This window comes from Equus caballus, chromosome 21, assembly GCF_041296265.1.
Source record: "Equus caballus isolate H_3958 breed thoroughbred chromosome 21, TB-T2T, whole genome shotgun sequence".
Classification (NCBI taxonomy): Eukaryota; Metazoa; Chordata; class Mammalia; order Perissodactyla; family Equidae; genus Equus; species Equus caballus.
The window spans coordinates 41,625,944-41,648,778 of record NC_091704.1 but is presented as its reverse complement, the minus strand read 5'-3'; the positions used below and the strand labels follow the sequence as shown (position 1 = coordinate 41,648,778).

At 33.7% G+C, this 22,835-nt stretch overlaps 1 protein-coding gene across 12 annotated transcripts in view; it reads right to left on the bottom strand.

Annotated features, from left to right (window-relative positions):
- Window positions 1–22,835, bottom strand: part of RICTOR (RPTOR independent companion of MTOR complex 2) — a 112,114-nt gene that overhangs the window by 11,340 nt on the left and 77,939 nt on the right. For 6 of the 12 annotated variants that reach the window (XM_023625711.2, XM_070245880.1, XM_070245882.1 and 3 more), the window contains 16 exons: window positions 21,763–21,898; window positions 21,179–21,378; window positions 20,751–20,877; window positions 20,214–20,378; window positions 19,984–20,060; window positions 19,454–19,532; window positions 12,677–12,786; window positions 12,185–12,272; window positions 10,856–10,948; window positions 10,376–10,482; window positions 9,570–9,799; window positions 7,048–8,056; window positions 6,719–6,790; window positions 3,023–3,200; window positions 2,125–2,209; window positions 1,070–1,303 (listed from right to left, as the gene is read on the bottom strand). In XM_023625711.2, the coding sequence (XP_023481479.1) occupies window positions 1,070–1,303; window positions 2,125–2,209; window positions 3,023–3,200; window positions 6,719–6,790; window positions 7,048–8,056; window positions 9,570–9,799; window positions 10,376–10,482; window positions 10,856–10,948; window positions 12,185–12,272; window positions 12,677–12,786; window positions 19,454–19,532; window positions 19,984–20,060; window positions 20,214–20,378; window positions 20,751–20,877; window positions 21,179–21,378; window positions 21,763–21,898 (2,990 nt within the window). The remainder of the gene's footprint in view (window positions 1–1,069; window positions 1,304–2,124; window positions 2,210–3,022; window positions 3,201–6,718; window positions 6,791–7,047; window positions 8,057–9,569; window positions 9,800–10,375; window positions 10,483–10,855; window positions 10,949–12,184; window positions 12,273–12,676; window positions 12,787–19,453; window positions 19,533–19,983; window positions 20,061–20,213; window positions 20,379–20,750; window positions 20,878–21,178; window positions 21,379–21,762; window positions 21,899–22,835) is intronic. The other 6 variants (XM_023625712.2, XM_070245885.1, XM_070245886.1 and 3 more) reach the window with 3 other exon arrangements.

Genomic DNA, 22,835 nt, shown 5'->3' with positions numbered 1-22,835 from the left:
ATCACAGTGCAGGGCTTGTCAAACCTGGGCCCTATTGGGGCATGGAATCATTGAGGGGATTAATATCTTGGCATACCCATATCCTATCTGTGGCACATCAGTGTGCTGCAACCCATCAGGTGGGAAGCTCTGAATCAGAACTCCAAGGAGAAATTTGGAAGAGTGACCCAGAGAACTCTCATCATCACTGGGTTTCCTGAGGGTAGCTAAGCGATGTTCACCAAGAAAAGGTTTCTATGGTAACACTTCAAACACATATATACTAATTTTACATTGCTAATATATGTCACTTGTTGAATCATATGGAAAAGCTGAATCTGGGTTCAATTTATTTATTCCCTCACCAAAAACACATTGAGTGCCTATTATGCAAAGCAGTACAAAACTAGGTATTAGAAATATAAAAATGAAAAGACATGACAGACCATACCCTAAAGGAACTTATTGAGTAGAAGGGAAAAAAATAACTAAGCAATAATCATCATAAGAGATCTATGTACAAAGGTCAACAAGAGTAAAGAGGATGGGATGTCAACGTCTCACTTAGTGTGTCAGAGAAAACTTTGCAGATACAAAATCCCTGACGCTTAGGATGAGGTGGACGAGGTGTGTGCCTGTGTGTGAGCTTATATGTGTGTAAGGAAAGGGAAAGGCAAGAGAGAACAGCAGGGAAAAATACATTTTTCATGCCTAGAGTCATAAAAAAAAAAGCACAGTTTGTTCAAAAACTTCAAGTCAGTCAGTAATAGTGTATGGATTATAAGACAGGAGAATGGTTGAAAAAAGACACCAGGCAGGTCACACACAGAGTCTTGTTTGCTGAGCATGAATAGTCAGTATGGAATCATCAAGAGATTAATCCCAGGCAACAATATGAAAGATGAATTGGAAGGGGCCAAAACCGGAGACTGAAACACTAAGACTCTAATATGGAGATGATGAGTGACTGAACGAAGGCTGAGGCAGTGAAAATGGAGTAAGAGGGATGATTAATAGGGCTGGGAGATGACTTGTAACTGGAGGAGATCCACATTCAGGTCGATTAACCTAGACGGACATAATCACTCACCTGAATGACTACATATTGCACTTAGTTGGTTACTGGGCTGGAAACCCAGAATTTCGATACAGACACAATAAAGGCAGTTATCATCTGTATGCTCCTGAAGTCCAGTGTCTTCTGTACTTTCTAAAAACAGAGAAGCATCTGAATGGATTGAATTCATTATTTCCGTAAGACTCATCTGCTGTCGTAGCAAGTGAAAAGAGTTTTTTACAAGACCTCCAGTTCCAGATGGAAGACCTGTGCATAAGTAAATATAAAACATAATCTGATAAAGATAGTAATAATATCAATGACACCTCTTTCAAGATGCCTTAAACTATGTGAAATTTTAAAGAAAGGAAATTAGGGAAGAAAATCAAAACTCGTTTTATGGCTCAAAATCTAACCTAAACTGGGGAGAAAAAAAGATCATTTGCTTTGAATTAGGAAAATAATTAAAGCCAGAATATATGTTGATACTACTTTAACGTGAGGTTTTAGATACAAAATGGAAAATTAAGATTATACAATTAAGGCATCATTTCAATTATCCTCAACATTTGCATAAAGAAAAGCAATAATTCTGAGTCTAAAGAGGTACATGTTAGAAACAATCTTCAAGATTATGAAGCTTTAAACCTGTGGCTGTTATGCATATACTAAAATATTATAGTTCATAAAAAAGAGAGATCACGTAATGTATAAGTACATGTTTATCTCTCTCCTTTCCCCCAAACAGCTGTTTCTTAGACCTAAAAGGATTAGCGTTAAAAATTTTTACGTATTTTTTTTTTTTTTAAACAGAAGCAACTGATCCAGTTTTTGTCTTCTTGAAAGGCTGGGTACTTAGTTGGAAAAACACTTTCTTATGTCCCTCACAAAAAAATATTATGGTTTAATTTTAAATTGACTCAAACAATTATTTTGGTATAATTTTTAAGTTGACCCAAAAGTAAGTATACATGAATTTTTGGTGTCATCCTACTTGAAAAGAACTTTCTTTTTAATTAGCTTTCTGTTAAAAAGAATTTTCTTTTTAATATAAAGAGGAGTCTCATGAGAATAAAACCACACATTACCTCCTGCATCATGAGCAAACACTCTTGTACCTCGATCATCATGTGGAGGTATGTTTTTTGTCTGAAAATAGGGAATATCCTTTACCTAAAATAGATATAAATCACAGTTAAGTCCTGCTATAAAAAGAAATCCACTTTATGAATATTAGCAAAATTAAATAAAATGTAATTTAAATAGAATTACTACAGCACAAGAGCTCACAATGGAAAGTTTACTGAAGAAGGTTAAATTACCAAAACTTGACAAAATAACAAATATCCTTTAAAGTCTTTATTTATTCTTGGTGACTTAAATAGATATTAAAATACTTATTTTAGAACTTATCTAAAATGTCTTTAGACTTCTGAGCAAATGTGTACTCTTTTGCACTACCTATCATCTAGAGATTTGTGATTAGGATTACATGCAATGAGGGTCACTTTATATGACTGGGCACAACATGCGGCTGCCCTGTATGGGATAAACAGGATCAAGGATAAAAAAGCAAGGAATATGTTGTACACCTCAAACTTACACCAAGTTATATGTCAATGATATCTCAATTAGAAAAAAAAAACAAGAAAGAATAAGTCAAATGTGACTAAAAAGCAAGGTTAGGAATTCGCTAAATTTCTAAAGAGAATATACTAATAAAGAAGTCAAACAAGATGCCAATTTAGTATGGGAAGAGAAGGAAGGATAATGGTCTGGGGACTCAGAGATACTAAATAAAAGAACATGGGACAGCTGAGAAAGGCAAAAAACTTTTCATCATAAAATTTCTTTCAACAAAACTGCCTTAAAACGTCACCTCCCCCAAAATTAGTATTCATTCTAAATCATAATTTCTAGTAAGCAATTACAGAATGTGAAAAAACAGAAAATCAACTCATAAGAAAACAGTGGAACTTTTAATACCTGGAATATATCATTGATGTCTACTGGAAGAGCAAGACCAATATAGTCATCTGAACTACCATATGTTGCACTGGACACCATGGACCTCACTGAAGAGGATCGCTGCAGGGTATTTTGATTAATAGGACTTAATAAATCTTCTTTATCTAACGAAGCATAACTTAAAGCTTTCATGAACCTACAATACCATAAAAGAAACCACTCGCATTAGTGTCTTGATTTGTAATATTAATCATACAAAGACATTATAATTTATTTTGATACCTTCATAAAAAATAAATAGTTGAGTACACAACAATGCCATATTGTTTAGTGAGAACATATAAATACTTGGAAATATTTAGCTGCTATAAATTGATATAGAAAAGGTAATCAGTAATGTAGACTGTTACTAAAAACAACTGTTACGGTCTCCCAGGCAAAAGTGAAAAGGTGGGCTATTAAGATAACTTTCAATATCTAGAAGTAAAAAAAACTGACCTCAGAGGTCAGAGGTATAATCCAAGGACTATCTGCACAATCATTTGAGATTGCTAGATTTGCTATCATCTAACTTGTCAGGGCAGATCAGTCAATTCCGACTCCTAGCAACCCTGTGCACAGCACAGTGGAACCCTGCCCAGTCTTTTTGTGCCACCCTCTCACCTTCTGGTGCTATATTAGACAATGCTCTGCCACTATTCATAGGGTTTTCATGGCCAATTTTTTCAGAAGTGGGTGGCTAGGTCTTTCTTTCTTCTTCCTAGTTTGTCTTGGTCTGGAAGGTCTGCTGAAATCTGTCTACCATGGGTGACCCGCTGATATTTCCTTTCAGCATTATAGTAACATGTAGCTGCCACAGTATGACAACTGACAGATGGGTGGTGTAGTTTCCCTGATCTGGAAAGGAACCCCAGCCATGGCAGTTAGAGTGCCGAATTTTAACAACTAGACCACCACAGCTGGCCATCATATAACTAAGGGTACTTATTATTAACCATTTTCATGAAAAATAATTACTTATTCTTTGTGTGACAATCAATGCTTTATCAACGTAAGATTTATGTTAACACAGAAGACAGATACAAAATAGCAAAAATAGTATCATTTGTAAATATTACAAGAGATAGCCTTATATGAAGCACTGACATTTCCATAAGATACACCTCTCTCATATAGATCCTTGTCCACGCAATACGCGTGCTAAAATATTTACTAGACATCTGCTTTGTACATCCAAGGCACCATGCGAGGTTCCACAGCATATATATATATATATATATTGCTATTTGGAAACCCAACTCATTTAAAGTGTAATAATGTAGCCTGATATTAAAACAAAGAATTATTTTGTAAAACAAACAAAATACATGCTTAATAAATAGTAGCTATTAATATTAGCATAGCAAAACCACCCCTAATTTCTAGTAATTTCCACCTAAAACCACTCATAATTGAAATTTACAAATTTCATAAAATAGGCTGGTGGTTTTTAAATTGTACTCATTATATCTCTCTAATTCCATAAAACCCTTCAAGGACTGCTGGAGTAGAGGAGAAGGAATTACTGGATTATTGGCCTTCCCAGCCCTATTTCAAACAGAACAGTTCCATTTTTATCTATTCTACATACTGGGTTTCCATAGAAATGTTTTTGTGAAGAAAGGGTTTCTCTATTTAAAAAGCACCATTTAAAAAGCTTAAAACCACTGATCTAGTCCAAACTCCACTAGATGAGGCAACTGAGGCCTAGATATTTCAAAATTCATGAACTTTACAACATAGATTTCTAATGGTAAGCAACTGAGAGGTTCGCCTGGCTTTGTTCTGGATTGATGAGGTTTGTAAAGCCGTCAAATTCCAGGCAGAAAAGACAGCATAATTTACGGAACATGGTCCAAGTTCATTCACTCAGGGCCAGTATTAAAACTCAAGATCAAGGATTCCTACTTCAGTGTTTTTTCTTCCATGCTCCAAGGAAATATCTCAGTAAGAGATGATTTTTCAGACTGCTGGATTCACATCAGCCATTATACCACAGGTAACAATATGCCTACTCTTAATTTTATAAGAAAGTAACAACAAAAAAAATCTTCTCAGCCTGGATTCCAAACTATTATTTTAAAGTAAATTTGTAGTTATCTTCCATCATTCTCATTTTCTCTGAATCAACCAAAGGATAGAAATAGGAATAATAAGATTAATGCCAACAATTTTTTCCTACAAGGAATCTAAATGCTAAATACAATTTGAAGAATAAATGAAAGATGTGAGGAACATGAAGTTTTGTTATTTCTTCATGCCTTTGTACAAACTGCTCCTATTTTCCTTGAGTGCTTTTTCGATTTTTTCCCCTCCTAAGATATTAAAAACACCTATTCATCCTTTATAATGACAATAATTTGGCAGTTTAGGAGCACAATTTCCAAATATTCTTCTCCTGTTCTAAAAGGGAATACCGGAATAAGATCCTAAGAACCCAGACTGGTGAGGAAATAAGTGATTTGGCATAGCTGTCTTTTTTGGTTTATTCTTATGAATATTTAAGCACTACCACTTTTTATCTATGCTTAATCAATTTGGATAGAAATACCTGCTTCAATGAGATATAATAAATTGAACTGGATGGTTCTGAGTTAACAAGACTTCAGCTACTGTACTGAGCTGTAAGATGGTGGTACTTCTACTGCTCATTTCAGTGTGCTCTGTTACTTACTACCCCTGGCTGAACGCTAACAGACTGTTTCGGTCTTTGAGTTTTCAAATACTTTGTTGTAGTATAAAAGTTTCCTCCTTTGCTACCAATTTTATGAGCTGTCATTTCCTGTTACAGTGTACCTACCAGTAGAAGCTTCTAATTGTTGCTTCTATAGGCCTGAAAGCCTGACACTCAAGCTTGTTAGAAAATATCAACAAACTTTGAGGGTCAGAGGTACCTTTTTTGAATAAAATTCATGAACTTTACTGCATAGATTTATAGTGGTGAGCTATTGAGAGGTTTGCCTGGCTTTCTTCTGAATTGATGTGGGTACCAAAGCCGGTGAGTTCCAGGTAGATGAGATTACTACATAATTTATGAAATTCTACAAAAGGAGATATAATTGATTATCTGCTACCAGGTACCCCTTCTACTAAACGTGTTAAAATTATTGAAACAAAACTGCTTAATAACTTAACATTATTAAGAATTTGGTTATATAAAAGCCAAGAGATTACACTAAAGAAATAACCACCAATAATGATAATGATGATGATGATAACAATAACTAACTTTTATTGAGCGCTTAAGATGTGCCAGGCATTATTCTCAGTATCTGACAAATACTAACCATTTAAATAAATGTAAATGAATAATCTCAAACTAAGAAAGTTTTTAGAAGTATTTGGCCCAACAACAACAAAAAATAGAGAAATTTTTGCAACAATCATATTTAAAATTGCATGTCTTTTAAAGGTAAAATCTAAATTGTTTACTTTGACCAGCTTGATATAATCTTTAGATATGGCATAGAAATCCTCCCCTAAATGTTCTTGAGCATAAGCAAACTGCTATTGCTGATCCTGAGGGCCAAGTAATTCATTTAATGTTCATTAGGTTGCTACTTAATAATCACACCTACTCAAAACAAACCGAAAAGAATTTCACTGAAATTTTGTTATCTTAAAAAAAAAAAAAAGAAAAAAGAGGTCAACTTTTGGAGCCTTAAATTGACCTACCTGAAAAGGTTGTTTGTTATTGTAGGTCTTAAGCTCCTGATTCCCCCAACATGCTTCTTTTTAAAATCGATCCTTGCAGAAGCGAGAAATAAATAAAAAAAAAAAGCTTGTGACTTGTGTGTCCTTGCAAAGCATATATGTTTACTTTCAGGGCCTAAAGGAGTTTCTTTTCCCCCCTCGCAGCTGCAAGAATCCATTTCAAATCATATCGGGTAACTAGGAGCTTATAGCCTACCATAGTAAACAATTATAATAGGTCACTTCTGAGGCTTATGCAGATGTAAAACCTGGCAACCACTGTTGTTAGTTTTAAACATGTCTTTGCTCACCTGCTTGGTGTTAATCTGGACTCAAAGCTGTTGGCCTTCATGGTGATGGTATCTGTAAACAGCACATCTTTCGCTGGAGATGCCAAAGCTTCAGAATGAGATAAGGATGGATGCATTCTTTGTTGCTGTAATCTTTTCAGTGTAGCGTAGCCAAAGGCATCTCTAGAACTGGTGTAACTAAAGTTACAATCTGCCAGACTTTTAATTGTAGCAATAGAGGGTGCTTTAAGGGACTGTGCTCTTCTAGGAAGGGTATGAGAAGAACCTGGAGGCACCAGGGACACTGAGTTTGATTTGGAGAGAGATAGATGGTTAGACTGTGGCGTCAAATAGTGGCTTGTCTTAACAGTTTTAGTACTTACCACAGTACTCATACTCCCACAGTCTGTGTCCACAGTTGTAGCATCTACACCTACTGTCTCTCGTGAAGGACTTGAGCTCATTGAACTTATGCCACTTGTTGTAGTGTCTGTATTAAAACTTTGGCTACGTATCTTCATATGTGAGCTTGTTGAACTTTCTACAACTAATCTCTCTCGGCTTGTGTTTTCTCTGTGATTTTCTGTACCAAGACTCTTGGTGAATTTTAAGTCATTCTCTCCAATACTTGGAGTACTACCAGTGTCTTCAATGTGCTTATTCCCAACAAATGAAGTTTCTAATTGTAATGTTTTCTGTACTGTGGATATGGGTGTGAAATCATCACTATGAATAAAGTCAACACTGGGCTCCGTAAGCGTTCTGATCCGCCTGTTGCTTGTCTTATTTTCAGATGACAGTTTCCCTCCTTTTGGATCGCTGCTACTACGATGTTTTTTATTAGGCAAAGTAAGCGAATTTAAAATACGATTTTTCACAAGTTTACTAGAAGCAAAGAATGGGAATGAATTTTTATCCTTTATAGGTCCAGGTCGATCAAAAAACGCTGGCTCTGCATCTTCATTGATGTCAAGGAAAAATGTACTAGTAGAGCTGCTGCCAAACCGGTCATCCTCCATTATGAACATACCTATGATCAAAGGATTGATTAGTAAAGGCATGTAAAAAATGACAAACAAAATCATGGTAACTATTAATGACATATTTCAGAAATTTCTGTTTAACAGTCATCTAGGGAAAAAATTTTCAAAAATAAAGGGTTCAGCTGCTGAGTCACATAAAAAGTGCTTTCTTGAGACCCACAGTTTGGACTTGAATAAAATGTAAAACTATGTCATTATGAGGATCTTCTGTTATTTCCAAAGAAAACTATAGGGCTCAATATGGCAGAGCTTACATAAAGTTTCTTTTTATTATTCCAGTGAGTTTCCCAAAACCTCCAAATATTCAGGATAAAATTAAAGGGGAAAAAGGAGACTTGACCATGGATGTTCACTCAGTTGGTACAGATTCCTCGTAGTTTATTCTCCAAATCACAACAAGCAGGAGAAATTAATCTCATAAGAAATGAATCCCCAATCTTGAAATATACTTACAAAGTATATTTCAAGTCACAATAAAGTATCAAGTCATAACATTTTAAATTCATGTTTAAACCAATTATATTTATTTCTCATTTTGCCTTGGGTAGTAAGAAACTTATCTAAATTCAGTGCCTAACTCTAACAAAAGACTCAATATTTTGAGATGCCTAATGACATCTACAGGATTTTATTCTAGTTTTATTTTTTACTTTTCTCTTGAATAATTATAAACTTCTTCAAATATACTTTGAAAGAAGGCAAAATAAAGTAATAAACTTGCATATTGCAGTGTATTTCCATATTTTGTCAATTCTAAGATGGACACTTTTCACACTTAGTATCTCTAAAATCAGGATGCATCTTGAAATCAGTGGTATGTCCTAGTTTAATAGGGAGCATTGCTGTCTTCATTTTTAGTGGCACATAAAATACTGGTGCATCTTATAATTCATGGTATCTTAGATCTGATGAAATATGGTTTGATAAATGTTGTACTATCTTCTTAAAAAGAATGACGTCTTAAATTTTGTACACCTAATAGCATTTAGCACAGGGCTTAAAACCACAAACTGTTTTTTATTTAATTGATTTTTGATACTCATATCTTTTAACAGTTTCACTATTCAGTTTTAAAATTTAGCTCTTCTCTCAAAAATGAACATGTGAATATAATATTTCTTAACAAATATATTCTGGTTCAACAATCTCTTTATCTGAAAAATGAGTTAAAAAACCTGTGTAAATGAAGAAGGTAGACAGATAAACATTTACTTATTAGATTTTATGACAAGCAAAAATGGGGAATGATTCTTTTGGTGCATGGTTTATTATTTAACTCTGTAAGTAAGATTTTCCAAAGGCTATTTTGAAAGCAAGGGTAGAAAACAATGTACGATGGTGGCTTTAATCTGTGGTGAAAAGATACGCATTCTCCAAAACGCTGCCAAATTATCTTAGAAAAAAGTAAATTAGGAATATAACAAATACATTTAAATTTTGATATTACAAATACAAACGTTAATTTTGGGTAACTGTGTATGACCTTGTCACAATACTCACTTGATGGTGCAGATTCACTTTCACTATTATGTCTAGAGCTTGTTGACTCGGAGTTTAAACTTAGGGTGCTTGGGATAGAAGAGAGTTCATTACACAGTTGTTCCACATCATCTGGAACCACTGGCCAGAGATGTTTGCGACTGTGCCTTACAGCATCCCAGTTGTGACATTTTAGAATATCGCAGCCTTGTTTTGTTTTGGCTATGAGCCCAAGTACATATACACAGGTCCTGTATGTAAAAGATACAGTAATGACAGTTTAGAATTCCAAACTAAGATTTCTTAAAGCTACCACAAAACATTAGTTTGCTATATGTACATTTAAAGTTTTTTTAAAAGCCACTAAAAATTGTTTAGCTCGTGGAAAAATGTATTAAAACGCATTAGGAGTAAATTAGAAGCAATAAAAAACATGAAAACCTTCCTAATAAAAATATTAATTACAATGAAATAATTTAAAAGAACATAATGCAATCTCAGAAAAAGAGACATATATTAGCTTTTCTGGGATAAATCTGGAATATTTGGGCTATCGGACTACTGGAATATTTGGACACATGTTACATTTTCACTGTTTACTTGCAAAGTAAACTTCAACATTCTAATGATAAAAATGGAAAGATAATATTAAACAAGGAGGTCCTTGAGATATTTAACTTAATGCATTTAAAAATCTTGTATCATTAGCACTTGCAGTGAATTAACAGTTCTAAAGGACTACATTGTATAATAAAATACTCTTTCCTCACACTCATTTGTGAATAATAATATATACATTAGAAAAATTTCTGAGTTAAATGACATACCCTCTGATGGAAAGAACCTCACACTGTTTCGCAAGTTTTAGTATATCTGGAATTACATTTTCTTCCTGTAGCAAATTAAGACCCCAATTTGATGAGCCAATATTTCCCTGAAAGAAAATAAATCACTTACATCAAATATATTTACCAAACTAACTATTTCAAAAGATTTGGAAAGTTACCCAAAAAACCAGAAAACACATCCCCATCTATGAGAGAGGAAAAACAAAAATGTGAAAAAAAAACTTCAAATAAGAAATTTTAGGAATTAATGTCCCATTTGTCTTACCAAGAAAACCGATAATTTAACCATCTATTTTCCAGTATAAAAATGATATTTAAGTGGGCAGGAACAATCTTGGTCTTAGAATATTAATCTAAGAACAAGTTCCAAATAAAATGATTTTTATTCATTTAATATTAATGGTAAAATTAGAAAAATCTAAAAATTATGAAGATCTTATAGAAATGTTTATTACAAACCAAGGCCCAAAGAGATGCTTTCAGTTTTTTAATTTCTTCCCATTTATCCAAATCTGGTGTACGAACGTTGTGACAGAGTTCTGTAACAATATTCTACGGAAAGGGAAAAAAAACCTTATGAGTGACAATATGTTTTTAACGTATTTTCTAATTGCATCTTAAGACCTATGTAAGATCTGCATTTAGTAATTTCTGCATATTTAAAATTCTAAAATAATTTTATGTAAAACTTCTTAAGGAGCAGCATTAGTACATGGGCTCTGAGTTTATATTCTAGAGTCAGCACTTAGTATCTATGTGGCCTTGAGCAAGTTACTTAATCTCTCCAGGCCTGGATTTCCTAATCTCTAAAATAGGGATGATAATAACAGCATCTGTCTCATAAGGTTTGATGATTTAATAAATTATTACATATAAAGTGCTTAACAAAGTACTTAGTACCTAGTATTACAAAAATGTTAGCCATAATTATGATTATTTCCTTTAAATAGAAAATAATTAACTCAAAAGATTTTACCATACTATATAGGTAACGACACTGAGCAAATCATTCAAATTTTTAGTGAATTAAAAAAAAATTAATATAAAGATGTGTGCCCCAATAGTCTTCATAGACATAATATAAAATTATATGAAACTGTAGAATATATTTATGCAAAACTTTTGCTCCTGAGATGAACACTGATACAAAAGGAACTAAATTGCTAGATTACTATTGTTCAGACACAGACACAAACTTCTATAACTATTCATCTCTAAAATAAGAAAAAGGTTATATTTACTGAAAACATCTAGTTGCAAGACATACTCACAGCCATAAATTCGGCGTGCATACTACATTCAAGAACAACTGCTGCCTAAGCCTGTTACAGTCCATGAAGCACATGAGAACAGTGAAGCACTAACAAAGAGCAACTTACACTTTCAGTTTGTTGCTCACCAAAGATAACAGAATCTGTATTGTGTTCAGTTTAATTTCCCAACAAGAGGAATGAAGAAACTCAGTTTTTCAGTATGTTTTTACTACGGAATAAACTTTTCCAGCAGTCTATGAAGCAAAGACCTCAGACCTTCTGTGGGTTACTTATACTACCTAACAAGTTAGTTATGTAAAGGCTAACACACAAATCAGGGAAATGCACACAAGCCAGTAATATGTCTAAGCATTATAAGTGCAGAATGCCTAAGTCAATTTACAAGATGGATACCTTTAAAAGCAATTATGACGTTGAGTTGAAAGTTTTTGAGAAGTTTTGCAAAAATAATACTTTAGCAATATTAACATTTTTTGCTACTATTGTAGCTATTTAAAATTAATTATGTTTTTACCTGTACTTCCAACAAATGACAGCCTGTTTTGTGATGTACCAGTTGTCCATAAAGGTGTACAGGCAGGTAGACATGAGGACGCTGTAATCTAGTATAACAAAGATGATCGATATACCTATTAGCTTATTTTAAATACGCTCATTAAAACAATAACTAGTAATAAAGTAGTAGATAAACAGAATTAGATATAATCTCTCAGCATACATAAAAATACACAGGTTGAAAGGCATGAGGATTTCTCTAGAAAAATAACAGTTTAGCTGGTCTCACAGCAATGGTAAGAGAGAAGAAACTAGAAAGACAGACTAGGGTAAGAGCATGGACGGTATCTGAATGCTGTATCAGTGAGTGTATTCACCATGCTATGAACCATTTTAAAAGTACATGATTTAAAACTAATGATTTATTTTTTTAAATAATGATTTATTACAAACTGGTTTTAATTTTATATTTGAAGATCAGCAATAAATTACTCCACTAACTGGACTCTACCTTTGGTTACTCCGACGAACATAGTTATCACCATCAATTGGCTTCCGATAAGTAGTAAGTGCTTCATTAAGTTGTTCCTCAATCAAGTCAACGTATTTTGAATTATATTCCTACAAGACAATATTGTTTTAATTGCATATAGTATCATAACAACATTAACTAAATTTGTAATATGTTAGCTACCTAGCAAATCTTGGAAGCATAAATATGAGAACAGTGAACATCTGTTTAGGAAATTTAAGAAATTTTTGAAAAGGATAGAACAAGGTATTATAAATGTAAACGTTCTATCATACCCAAAGGCTTTCTGCTAATACTTTGCCCTCCATTTTCAATTAATATTTCAGGGTCCATATAAGTAAGTTAATTTTGTTTTTCATCTTATTTGAATCCCTTTCTCCATTAAAAAAAAAAAAAACTAGCTTCTTAATATTAAACACACAACATATTCACTAGAAATTTTAAAAAGAAAATTAACTACAGCAAAATTGCAGGGTACAAAATCAACTTACAAAAATCAGTTGCATTTCTATACACAAATAGCTAACTAGCATAAAGAGAACTCAAGAATACAATCCCATTTACAATCACAACAAAAAGAGTAAAATAACTAGCAATAAATTAAACCAAGGAGATGAAAGACCTATACACTGAAAACTATAAGACATTATCAAAAGAAATCGAAGAAGACACAAAGAAATGGATATTCCAGAATATACATTCCAGAATAAACATAGTTAAAATGTCCATATTACCTAAAGCAATCTATAGATTCAATGCAATCACAATCAGAATCCTAATGACATTCTTCATGGAAACAGAACAAAGAATTCTAAAATTTATATGGAACAACAAAAGACCTCGAATAGCCAAAACAATCCTAAGGAAAAGGAACAAAGCTGGAGGCATCACAATCCTTGACTTCAAAACATACTACAAAGCTATAGTAATTAAGACAGCATGGTACTGGCACAAAAACAGACACACAGATCAATGGAACAGAATTGAAAGTCCAGAAATAAAAACACACATCTGTGGAGAGCTAATCGTCGACAAAGGAGCCAAAAACTACAACAGAGAAAGGAAAGTCTCTTCAATAAATGGTGATGGAAAAACTGGACAGCCACATGCAAAAGAATGAAAGTAGACCATTATCTTACACCATAAACAAAAATTAACTAGAAGTGGATTAGAGACTTGAATTAAGACCTGAAACTATTAAAACTCCTAAAAGAAAATATAGGCAGTACACTCTTTGATACTGGTTTTAGCAGCAGCTTTTCGAATACCATGTCTACTCAGGCAAGGGAAAAGAAAATAAACAAATAGGACTAAAAGCTTCTGCAAGGCAAAGGAAACCATGAACAAAATGAAAGGACAAGCCACCAGAAGGGAGAAAATATTTGTAAATCGTATATCCAACAAGGGGTTAATTTCCAAAATACATAAAGAACTTATACCACTCAACAACAAAGAAACAAACAACCTGATCAAAACATGGGCAGAGAATATAAACAGCTATTTTTCCAAAGAAGATATACAGACGGCCAATAGGCACATGAAAAGATGCTCACGATCATTAATTATTAGGTAAATGAAAATCAAAACTACAATGAGATATCACCTTACACCTGTCAGAATGGCTATAATTTCAAGACAAAAAGTAACAAATTTTGGAGAGGATGTGGAGAAAAAGAAACCCTCGTACAATGTTTGTGGGAATGCAAACTGATGCAGCCACTATGGAAAACAGTATGGAGATTTCTCAAAAAATTAAAAAGAGAAATACCGTATGATCCAGTTATCCCACTACTGGGTATTTATCCTAAGAACTTGAAATCAACAGTTTAAAGAGATCTATGTATCCCTATGTTCACTGCAGCATTATTCACATTAGCCAAGAAGTAGAAGCAACCCAAGTGCCCAACAATGGACGAATGGATAAAGAAGATGTGGTATATATATACATAATGGAATACTACTCAGCCATAAAAAAAGACAAACTTGTCCCATTCGCAACAACATGGATGGACTTTCAGGGTATGATGTTAAGTGAAATAAACCAGGCAAAGAAAGACAACCACTACATGATTTCACTCATATGTGGAAGATAAACAAACACATGGATGAAGAGAACAGATCAGTGGTTAACAGAAGGGAAGGAGGTGGAGGGGGTGAGCAAAAGACATAAAGATAAAAATTAGACGATTGGTAGCAAGCACAATGAAGCATACATAGAAACTGATAAATAATAATCTACATCTGAAATTACACGTTATAAACCATTATGACCTCAATAAAATATTTGAAAAAATAAAAAAATAAGGAAATTAACTGAGTTCTACCATATTGGCACCTTTTGATAAGCAATAGTATATTTTTCCCCACTAATTTAAATCAGGTCAAATGTAAAAAGTATTTCCAACTAAAACTTGGAAAACTTCTAGTCAAATTCTTTAAACTGGGGCTGGCCCGCTGGCACAGCGGTTAAGTTTGTATGTTCTGCTTTGGCGGCCTGGGGTTTGCCGGTTCGGATCCCGGGTGCGGACATGGCACTGCTTGGCAAGCCATGTTGTGGTAGGCATCCCACATATAAAGTCGAGGAAGATGGGCACGGATATTAGTTAGCTCAGGGCCAGTCTTCCTCAGCAAAAAGAGGAGGACTGGCAGCAGTTAGCTCAGGGCTAATCTTCCTCAAAAAGAAAAAGAAAAAAAAATTCTTTAAACTGAGAGTCAAGCACACGGCCATCTTTATTGTAAAAGATCTTCACTTCAAACTGGTTAGAAGGAATTGGTAGAACCTCTTTGGAAAGCAATTTGGCAGTATTTATCAAAAATTTAAATTCATTTTAGTTGTTGTTTTGGTGAGGAAGATTGGCCCTGAGCTAACATCTGTGGCAATCTTCCTTTATTTTGTATGTGGGATGCCGCAACAGCATGGCTTGATGAACAGTATGTAGGTCCGCGCTGGAACCTGAACCTGAGAACCCCAGGCCACCAAAGCAGAACATGCAAACGGAACCACTACACCAGCAGGCCGGCCCTCAACAATGAAACTTTAGAAACTTAACCAACAGATATACTTGCAAAAGTATGCAAAGATATATATGCAAGAATACAAATACTATTTACAAAATTAAAAAGTTGGAAACAATTTAAATGCCCATCAAGACAGAAGTGGTGATAAAAATTAAGGTACATTTCATTTAATAAACTACGCAGCCTTTCAAGAGAATGAGATACACCTAAATGCATAGCTCTGAAAAGATCTCTCAGATACATTGCTAAATGAAAAAGTTAAATACAGTTTTATCTACAGTTGTAAATAGAATTTGTCTGTATTTTTAAATAAAGAATATGTACTTATAGATGTACAGAACATCTTTGAATGCATACAAAAGAAATTGTCAACAGATATTACTGTCAGAAAAGACAGAAGGGGGCAGGGAGAATTACTTTTCATTTTAAACCATTTTAGACTACTTGAATTCAGTGGGTTACTTTAACTACTTAGAGCCTCTAAAAAACTTACTTTTCCTTTAGGTTCCATATTTATTTTGCAATAGTAATATGAGGTTTTAATTTTATCAGCATACCATAATTATTACTACTGCTACTACTACCACTGTACTACCATATTCCCCTCTATACATGAAAACTGAGTACAAAAATCTAATTAAGGCAGGTATTTTGACTATTATGCAGGAGTAGTTACATTCATGTGGTATTACCTGGTTAATCTTTTGACCAGTGGCATTCACTAAGAAAACACTAGCAAAGCTCAGAGTATGGTTTATAGCTATGAAATGCACTGAGTTTCTGATGTGGATCATCTTGAGGATTCCGCCCAAAAGGACCTACCTGAAGGGGCAAGAAGACTCCAACTGAGGGGAGGACTTCTAGCTACTGGGGGCAGTATAAGTAGGTAGGAGCCATTGCCCTAGTGCAGGGAACTGCAGATAGGAGATCCTCAGTGGTGAGGTCTTTGAAGAATTCATAAAGTAACCCTCAAGCAAAAGAATTAACATTTGAAATCTGACACTCAAAGCTAACAACCCCAGATGACAACTGTACCAACTGAGTAAGACTGTTCATGACCCCTTACCCCTTGTTCCTCCTCCTGCTCCAAATCTGGAGTAGCCCAAAACTTGCAGCTAGTAAATGGGGAAGAAAATGAGAAACAAAGAGTGACGGAATTAACCATATCCTCCCCCCACTGTAGGTTTCTAAGTCTCTATCAGGCCTGGTCTTGGGGAGAGAAGTTTTAAATTGAATGAGTAGATTTTTAATATCCTGGCCTGGATGTTTTATTATCTTGAAAAAGAGGCAGTCTCACTTCATCTTGGCATGCCACAAGCTACTGGGAGGAAATCCAATACAGTGGAAAGAGCATGGGCTTTGGCATCAAAAAGTGCCCCTGTTCTGCTATATTGAAGCTTTGTGACTCAGGATAAATTAGTTTACTTCTCTTAGCTTCCACGTTTTCATTCACAAAATAGAAATAACAGAATATATTTCATAGGGTTGCTGTGAGAATTAACTGAGGTAATACTTGAAAAGCACTAAGTTCAGTGATAGGCAATTAATAAGCTAGTTTCCTTCCCTTTCTCTAATTAATCTGAGAGAGCAGACTAGATTGCCTGTATTTTTAAACCTCCCATTTACTGCCTAACTAACTGTAACTGCAATTCAGCATCTGTTTGTAACTTTCTACTGAAATTGCTCCAGCAAAATTCTCCAATGACCTGTCAAATTTAACAGCCTGTTTTCCAGTATTCATCTTCTGTGACCTCTCTAAGAATTTGTACCCCTGGCCTCTCCTTCCTGAAGCATCCTTTAGTGACACCATTCTCGTTGATAATGTTTTTCTCAGTATCCTTGTCCTTTTATTCCCCTTACTAAACCAGAGTATTCCCTGAGGAGCAATTTTCAGCGTGATTTCTTTTTTGTTCTTTACATTTTCCCTTGTGATCTCACTCATTTCTGTTTTTAACTACTACTACTACTGCTGCTGCTACCATACACTGATGACTCCCAAACTGCCATCTTCAGCACAGATCTGAGCTCCAGCTCCATATTTCCAAATGTTTTCTGGATACCAGCACCTAGTTATCCCACAGGTAATACCACTTAAACATATTCAAAATTCATTATCCTCATCCCGCAAAACACATTTTGCAATCACAATCTCTTAATGGTGATCCATTATATACTCAGTCCCTTAAATTAGAAACCTTAAGAGTCAAGTTAAACCCCTCACTCATTATATCCAAGCAGTCCACAAATTCTGTCCATCTTACTTCAGAAATGCCCAGAAAACATGTCCCTGCCTATCCAACCTCATCACCACTGAAGCTCATGCTCTTATCATTTCTTGCTTCTAAATTGTTCTCAATATTCCTACCTTTTACCTTTGAGGAACAAACTTACGCTTCTACATTGTGATCCGTCATGTTTGTAAAGCACAGCTCTATGCTTACTCTTTAAACACTTGTAACAATTCCCCCACTTCCTATAAAATTGAAATTCCCTAGTATGACATAACGTGCCTTATAAGGCCTTCTACAATCTGGTTCTAATTTACCATTCCAGACTCATCTTGCTATTTCCCACTTATCCTAGCCCCAACTGCATGGAATATGGCTTTCTTCACGAGTCTGTGAAGTTTCAATAATCTATACAGATTTATTATTCTGCTCCCTCACCTTTGAATATCTTTCTTCCAATTTATTTGCCTACTTACTCCTTAAGACCATTTGAAATATCCTATCTTTTCCTGAGCCCATCTAACATTTCTTTTGCTAATCCCTAAGGCAGAATCATTAAATCTTCCTCTGTGTTTCCTTATACACGGCACATGCCTTTGTTATAGCAGTCCTATTTTGTACCTACTATCTGAAAATACTGTACCAGATTTGCTAAGCAATTTCCTAATATTATCATTTGTAATAATAAGCTGACTAATTTTATTATGGTAATTGGTTTAAATATCTTCTACTTAGGAACTAAACTATCACATCTTATCTTAGTTCTCTAATTCACCAATTATTGAAAGGCTTCATGCCTGAAGTTGTATGCTTTCCAGTTAAGTATTTTTTAAAAGTGAGGATCTCTTACGAAATATGGCTCAATATAGGCAATATAAATAATTACCTGAAATGATGGAAAATCTAAAAATCATTTACATTAGGATCGATTATTCCATGAGTTTCTAAGATGCTTTGACATTTTATAATGCTTCAAACAAAATGAAGCCAAAATGATGACCAGCTAAAGAAAAGCTAGGAAGTTATCTAACACCTTCAAATTACTCCCTTCTTCCTAGGTTTCCCTTATTATCTACAACAGCAAGAAGCTGGTCCTCAGATTGATGTAAAGTAGCATCCTAAAATAAAGTTTAATTATTATTATATTTGTTTGTTAGAACTGTCCTACAATCTTCCTTCATTCAGGAAATTGTTTTAGTTTTAGCTTAAAACAGCTATACACTCAAGATTAAAAGAAACGATGGTAAGTAGGGTTGATAAATTATATTAGTAGATGATATCAATTAAGCTGAAAGCAAAATTTCAACAGAATGTACACAAATTCAATAGCTCACTATAAAATAACTGCAGTTTAAAAATATAAATAATTATAAAGAATTTAAGACAACTTCAAAATAAATATTTAACTTCTTTAGTTTCAAAACACTGACATTAAAAAATCCTCTAAATTCACAAACCTATTTCCCAAGACAGAAACATACAAACTGAATCTTATTCAATAGAAAGTTACCTTGTGCCACTTTTCCAATTGTTTTGCTACATATCCCCTTTCATTCAAATAGGAAAACCCTTTTGGAATAGAGAGAAATCTGTAAATTAAAACAAGCAATAGTTTAGCTTTGAGCCTGACAAAAAAAGTTTAAGGAGCTAAAATATCTCAAACAAAAAATATGTTTAAGGAGCTAAAAAACTTTAGGAATAACTCCTTCATAAAACTAAAAGGTCAACTATTACTTATTGCTAACTTCAATTACAAATTTCACAATCCTTGTGCAAACACATGGATCCAATCACAGTAAAGAAAATCATGAAAAGCATGAGGAGACATAGAAATGCAAAAGAAGCATTAAGGAAAACGATGAAAAGACAAAGTTTCAGTAGTACAGAATGTCCAAGATTCTAAAATAGGCCTCTTTCAGAGTTAACAGCTAACCTCTTTAGAGTGCTTCCTTTTCAGACTTGAATCCAGCTTTAATATACACTGCCAGAAAGAACACAACAGAAAACATAACTACAAGAAAAAATTTACTGAAAATTTACCTCAGGAGGAGAAGCAAACCCTTGTCCCCAAGATGGGATAAAGCTGGCTTCATCTGAATAAGAGCATGAAGATTGGCCTAAAAGAAATAATTATTAGACAAATTAACAATTATATAAAGATAGTAAACTCTCTATTTCCAAAATTTCACATAATTTTCTCTCAAAATTGAATATTTTAATAAAAATTCATGTCTAAATATTTTATTATATTAAAAAAAATGAACCTTCACCTTGTCTTCACATGCTTCATCAAGGATATCAAGAGCTTCAGAAGAAATTGTTTTGTTTTTATCATGTAGCTGGGTCACTAGTAATTCAATTCCCCAATTATTGAAGAATTCAACATTAGCTCTCAATAATACTCTTAAATGTTTTGTTGCATACAGCCTGCAGGCCTGTAAAAGTAAATGAGAACATTAAAAAAAACAAGCCAAACTTCGCTATGGACAGCCAATTTGACTCTTCTGGGGGACAGTTCTGCTACTTGAAATGGGCACAAAGATTGGAATTGATGAGTTAGCCCTCCATATGAATACTTTTTCAGTCCTGGTAAAACAAAATACTTTTGTTTCTATCTAGCTGCTTCTTCCCCTTTATGTAAAATTGTGAATACTCTATGGAGTTCTTTGGACGAACTAAAATTTTAAAGTAAACAAATTTCATCTCATGTTCTTAGAATTTATAATTAATTTTACTTGGCGAAAACTTATAAAGTATTGAATTAACTGGTTATTAAAAAATACTTTTATTGCCTACGTTATACTCACATCAGTGGCTGCAGTTAGGATTTTAGAAAGGATGACTCTAGCCAATCCATCTCTGCTATAGTCCAAGCTAGAAACAGTCAGTTTCAGCAAGTGATCTTGATTTTTCAAGGAGCAAAGGTTAAGGAGACTAAAAAAAAGGATGAAACTAATTCATTATTTCAAGAATTACTAGAAATTCCTGTATCAATTTATTAACTTAACAAATACTTTTAAATTCCTAATACAAACAAGCATTTATAAAAGAAAGCATTTAATGACAAATATCACATAAAAAAAGAATATCAAAGCATCAAGACAACTCTAAATTTTTCTTTTTTGCATTTAAATAAAACTTAAACACACGTACATAGACTAAAAAGCATACCATTTCTGACTACATTAAAAATAAAGTTTAGGTATATACTGAAACAGAACCTAGGTATGCTCACCATTGAAATACACTGCATTTTTCCAGCATTTTGACTCCATGTGGGTGGCAAGAAAGTGTTCCAATAAATAAAAAGTAGTGTTGACTAAGAGTAGTCAATAAACCATTATTTTGAAGACTTCTTTCAGGTTTCATTCCAGATGAAGCATTGAGCCACTGAACAATATCCTTTACTAGATCTTCTAAGTATCCTTGCCCATCCTAAAAGCAAATACATTGTGATATTGTTGGAAAAGTCATTAGTGCCTATAATTAGAAAAATCAACTTTAATCAAGTCCAAAAAATTTAATGATAATGATGAAGTTACTAATAACAGATGTCAATCTTTTGTTTTTAATCCCATTCAACACAATGTGGCATGGATATGGTATTACTTCCCATTTTACAAAGAGAAAACCACATCTTCTAGAAGGCAAATAACTTGCCCAATGTCACATACGTAGCTAGTGACTAAGAACTCAAATCGAAGCGTGGGCTCATTTTTTGTGTTTTCAAATACAGCTAATGCATATTCAGAAATAAAAGGAAGGGGGAAAATTCAATGAAAAACATTTGCTTTGGAAAATATTCGAAGTGCTTATTACCTCTTCAGACTCAAGAAGAAATTCTGTAAACTGGCAACCCACAACTGTGAGCTGCTTAGACTTGGCAAAATCCAGATCCAGGTTGGCATATAATTTACTGCTGGGCTTGTAAAAATAAAGTAGTCTTCGTACAAACCTAAGATCAGAATAAAATTAGCAACAAAGTAAGAAAGCAAACCATTATTTTAGAATCTTAACCATAGCTTATGACATCATAAAGTTTTGAGTAAGTTTTAGGTCTAAACCAACGGCAAGAAATTTAATAAACACATTTGGTACATTTCTCTCTCTCTCACAAACAAAACAAAAAAAGAAAACAACAAAATCAACTAAAAAAAACCTCTTCATTGTAAACAATATCTTTGTGAAATAAGAATTTTATGGTGAGATGCCTGAAAGAAATACTGGAGAAGAAAGATGCTAGTAGGAAAAATGCAGATATAACATAAGAAGATAAGGTTGGATAAATATAAGGAAGCCACCTCGACATAAATTTTCTTCTACAGTATTTTATCAAGAACTTTGTCCCACGGCTTTATAAAATAATCTTATACTAAATAATTGTAAGCAAATGTTACCACACTATGATTTTGTCAGTTTTTTCACAATTAGGCAAAAAGCCAAGCATAAAAGCTGCAGGTAAAATTTAGATAACTGAATTTATGAAGCAATGGACATAATTTATGATATTTCAATGTCATAATTCTCAACAGTATGCTCTAAGCTTCCACCTAATTTAGTTCAATTTAACTTCATGTACTACAATCCAATCCAATAAAGGTTTTCAGGTCCAGGAGCTGGAGAAACAAAGCTGAATGAGGCATCATCTCTGTTCTCAAGGAGTATGAAAAGTTAGTGCTATAGTTCTTTATTCCAATGTAATTTGTACGTTCTATATATTTCTCAAAACTTAATATAGATATTAAGTTAAATATCATGAGTAGATGAATACAATCAAATAATAATGCTAATGACGAATTTCTAAAGATGCAATAAAGGCCCTCTTAAGTGACCTCTAATAAGATCGGTAATGGTGGTTGGTTAATCTAAACTGGGAAGGATTAAAAATGCAT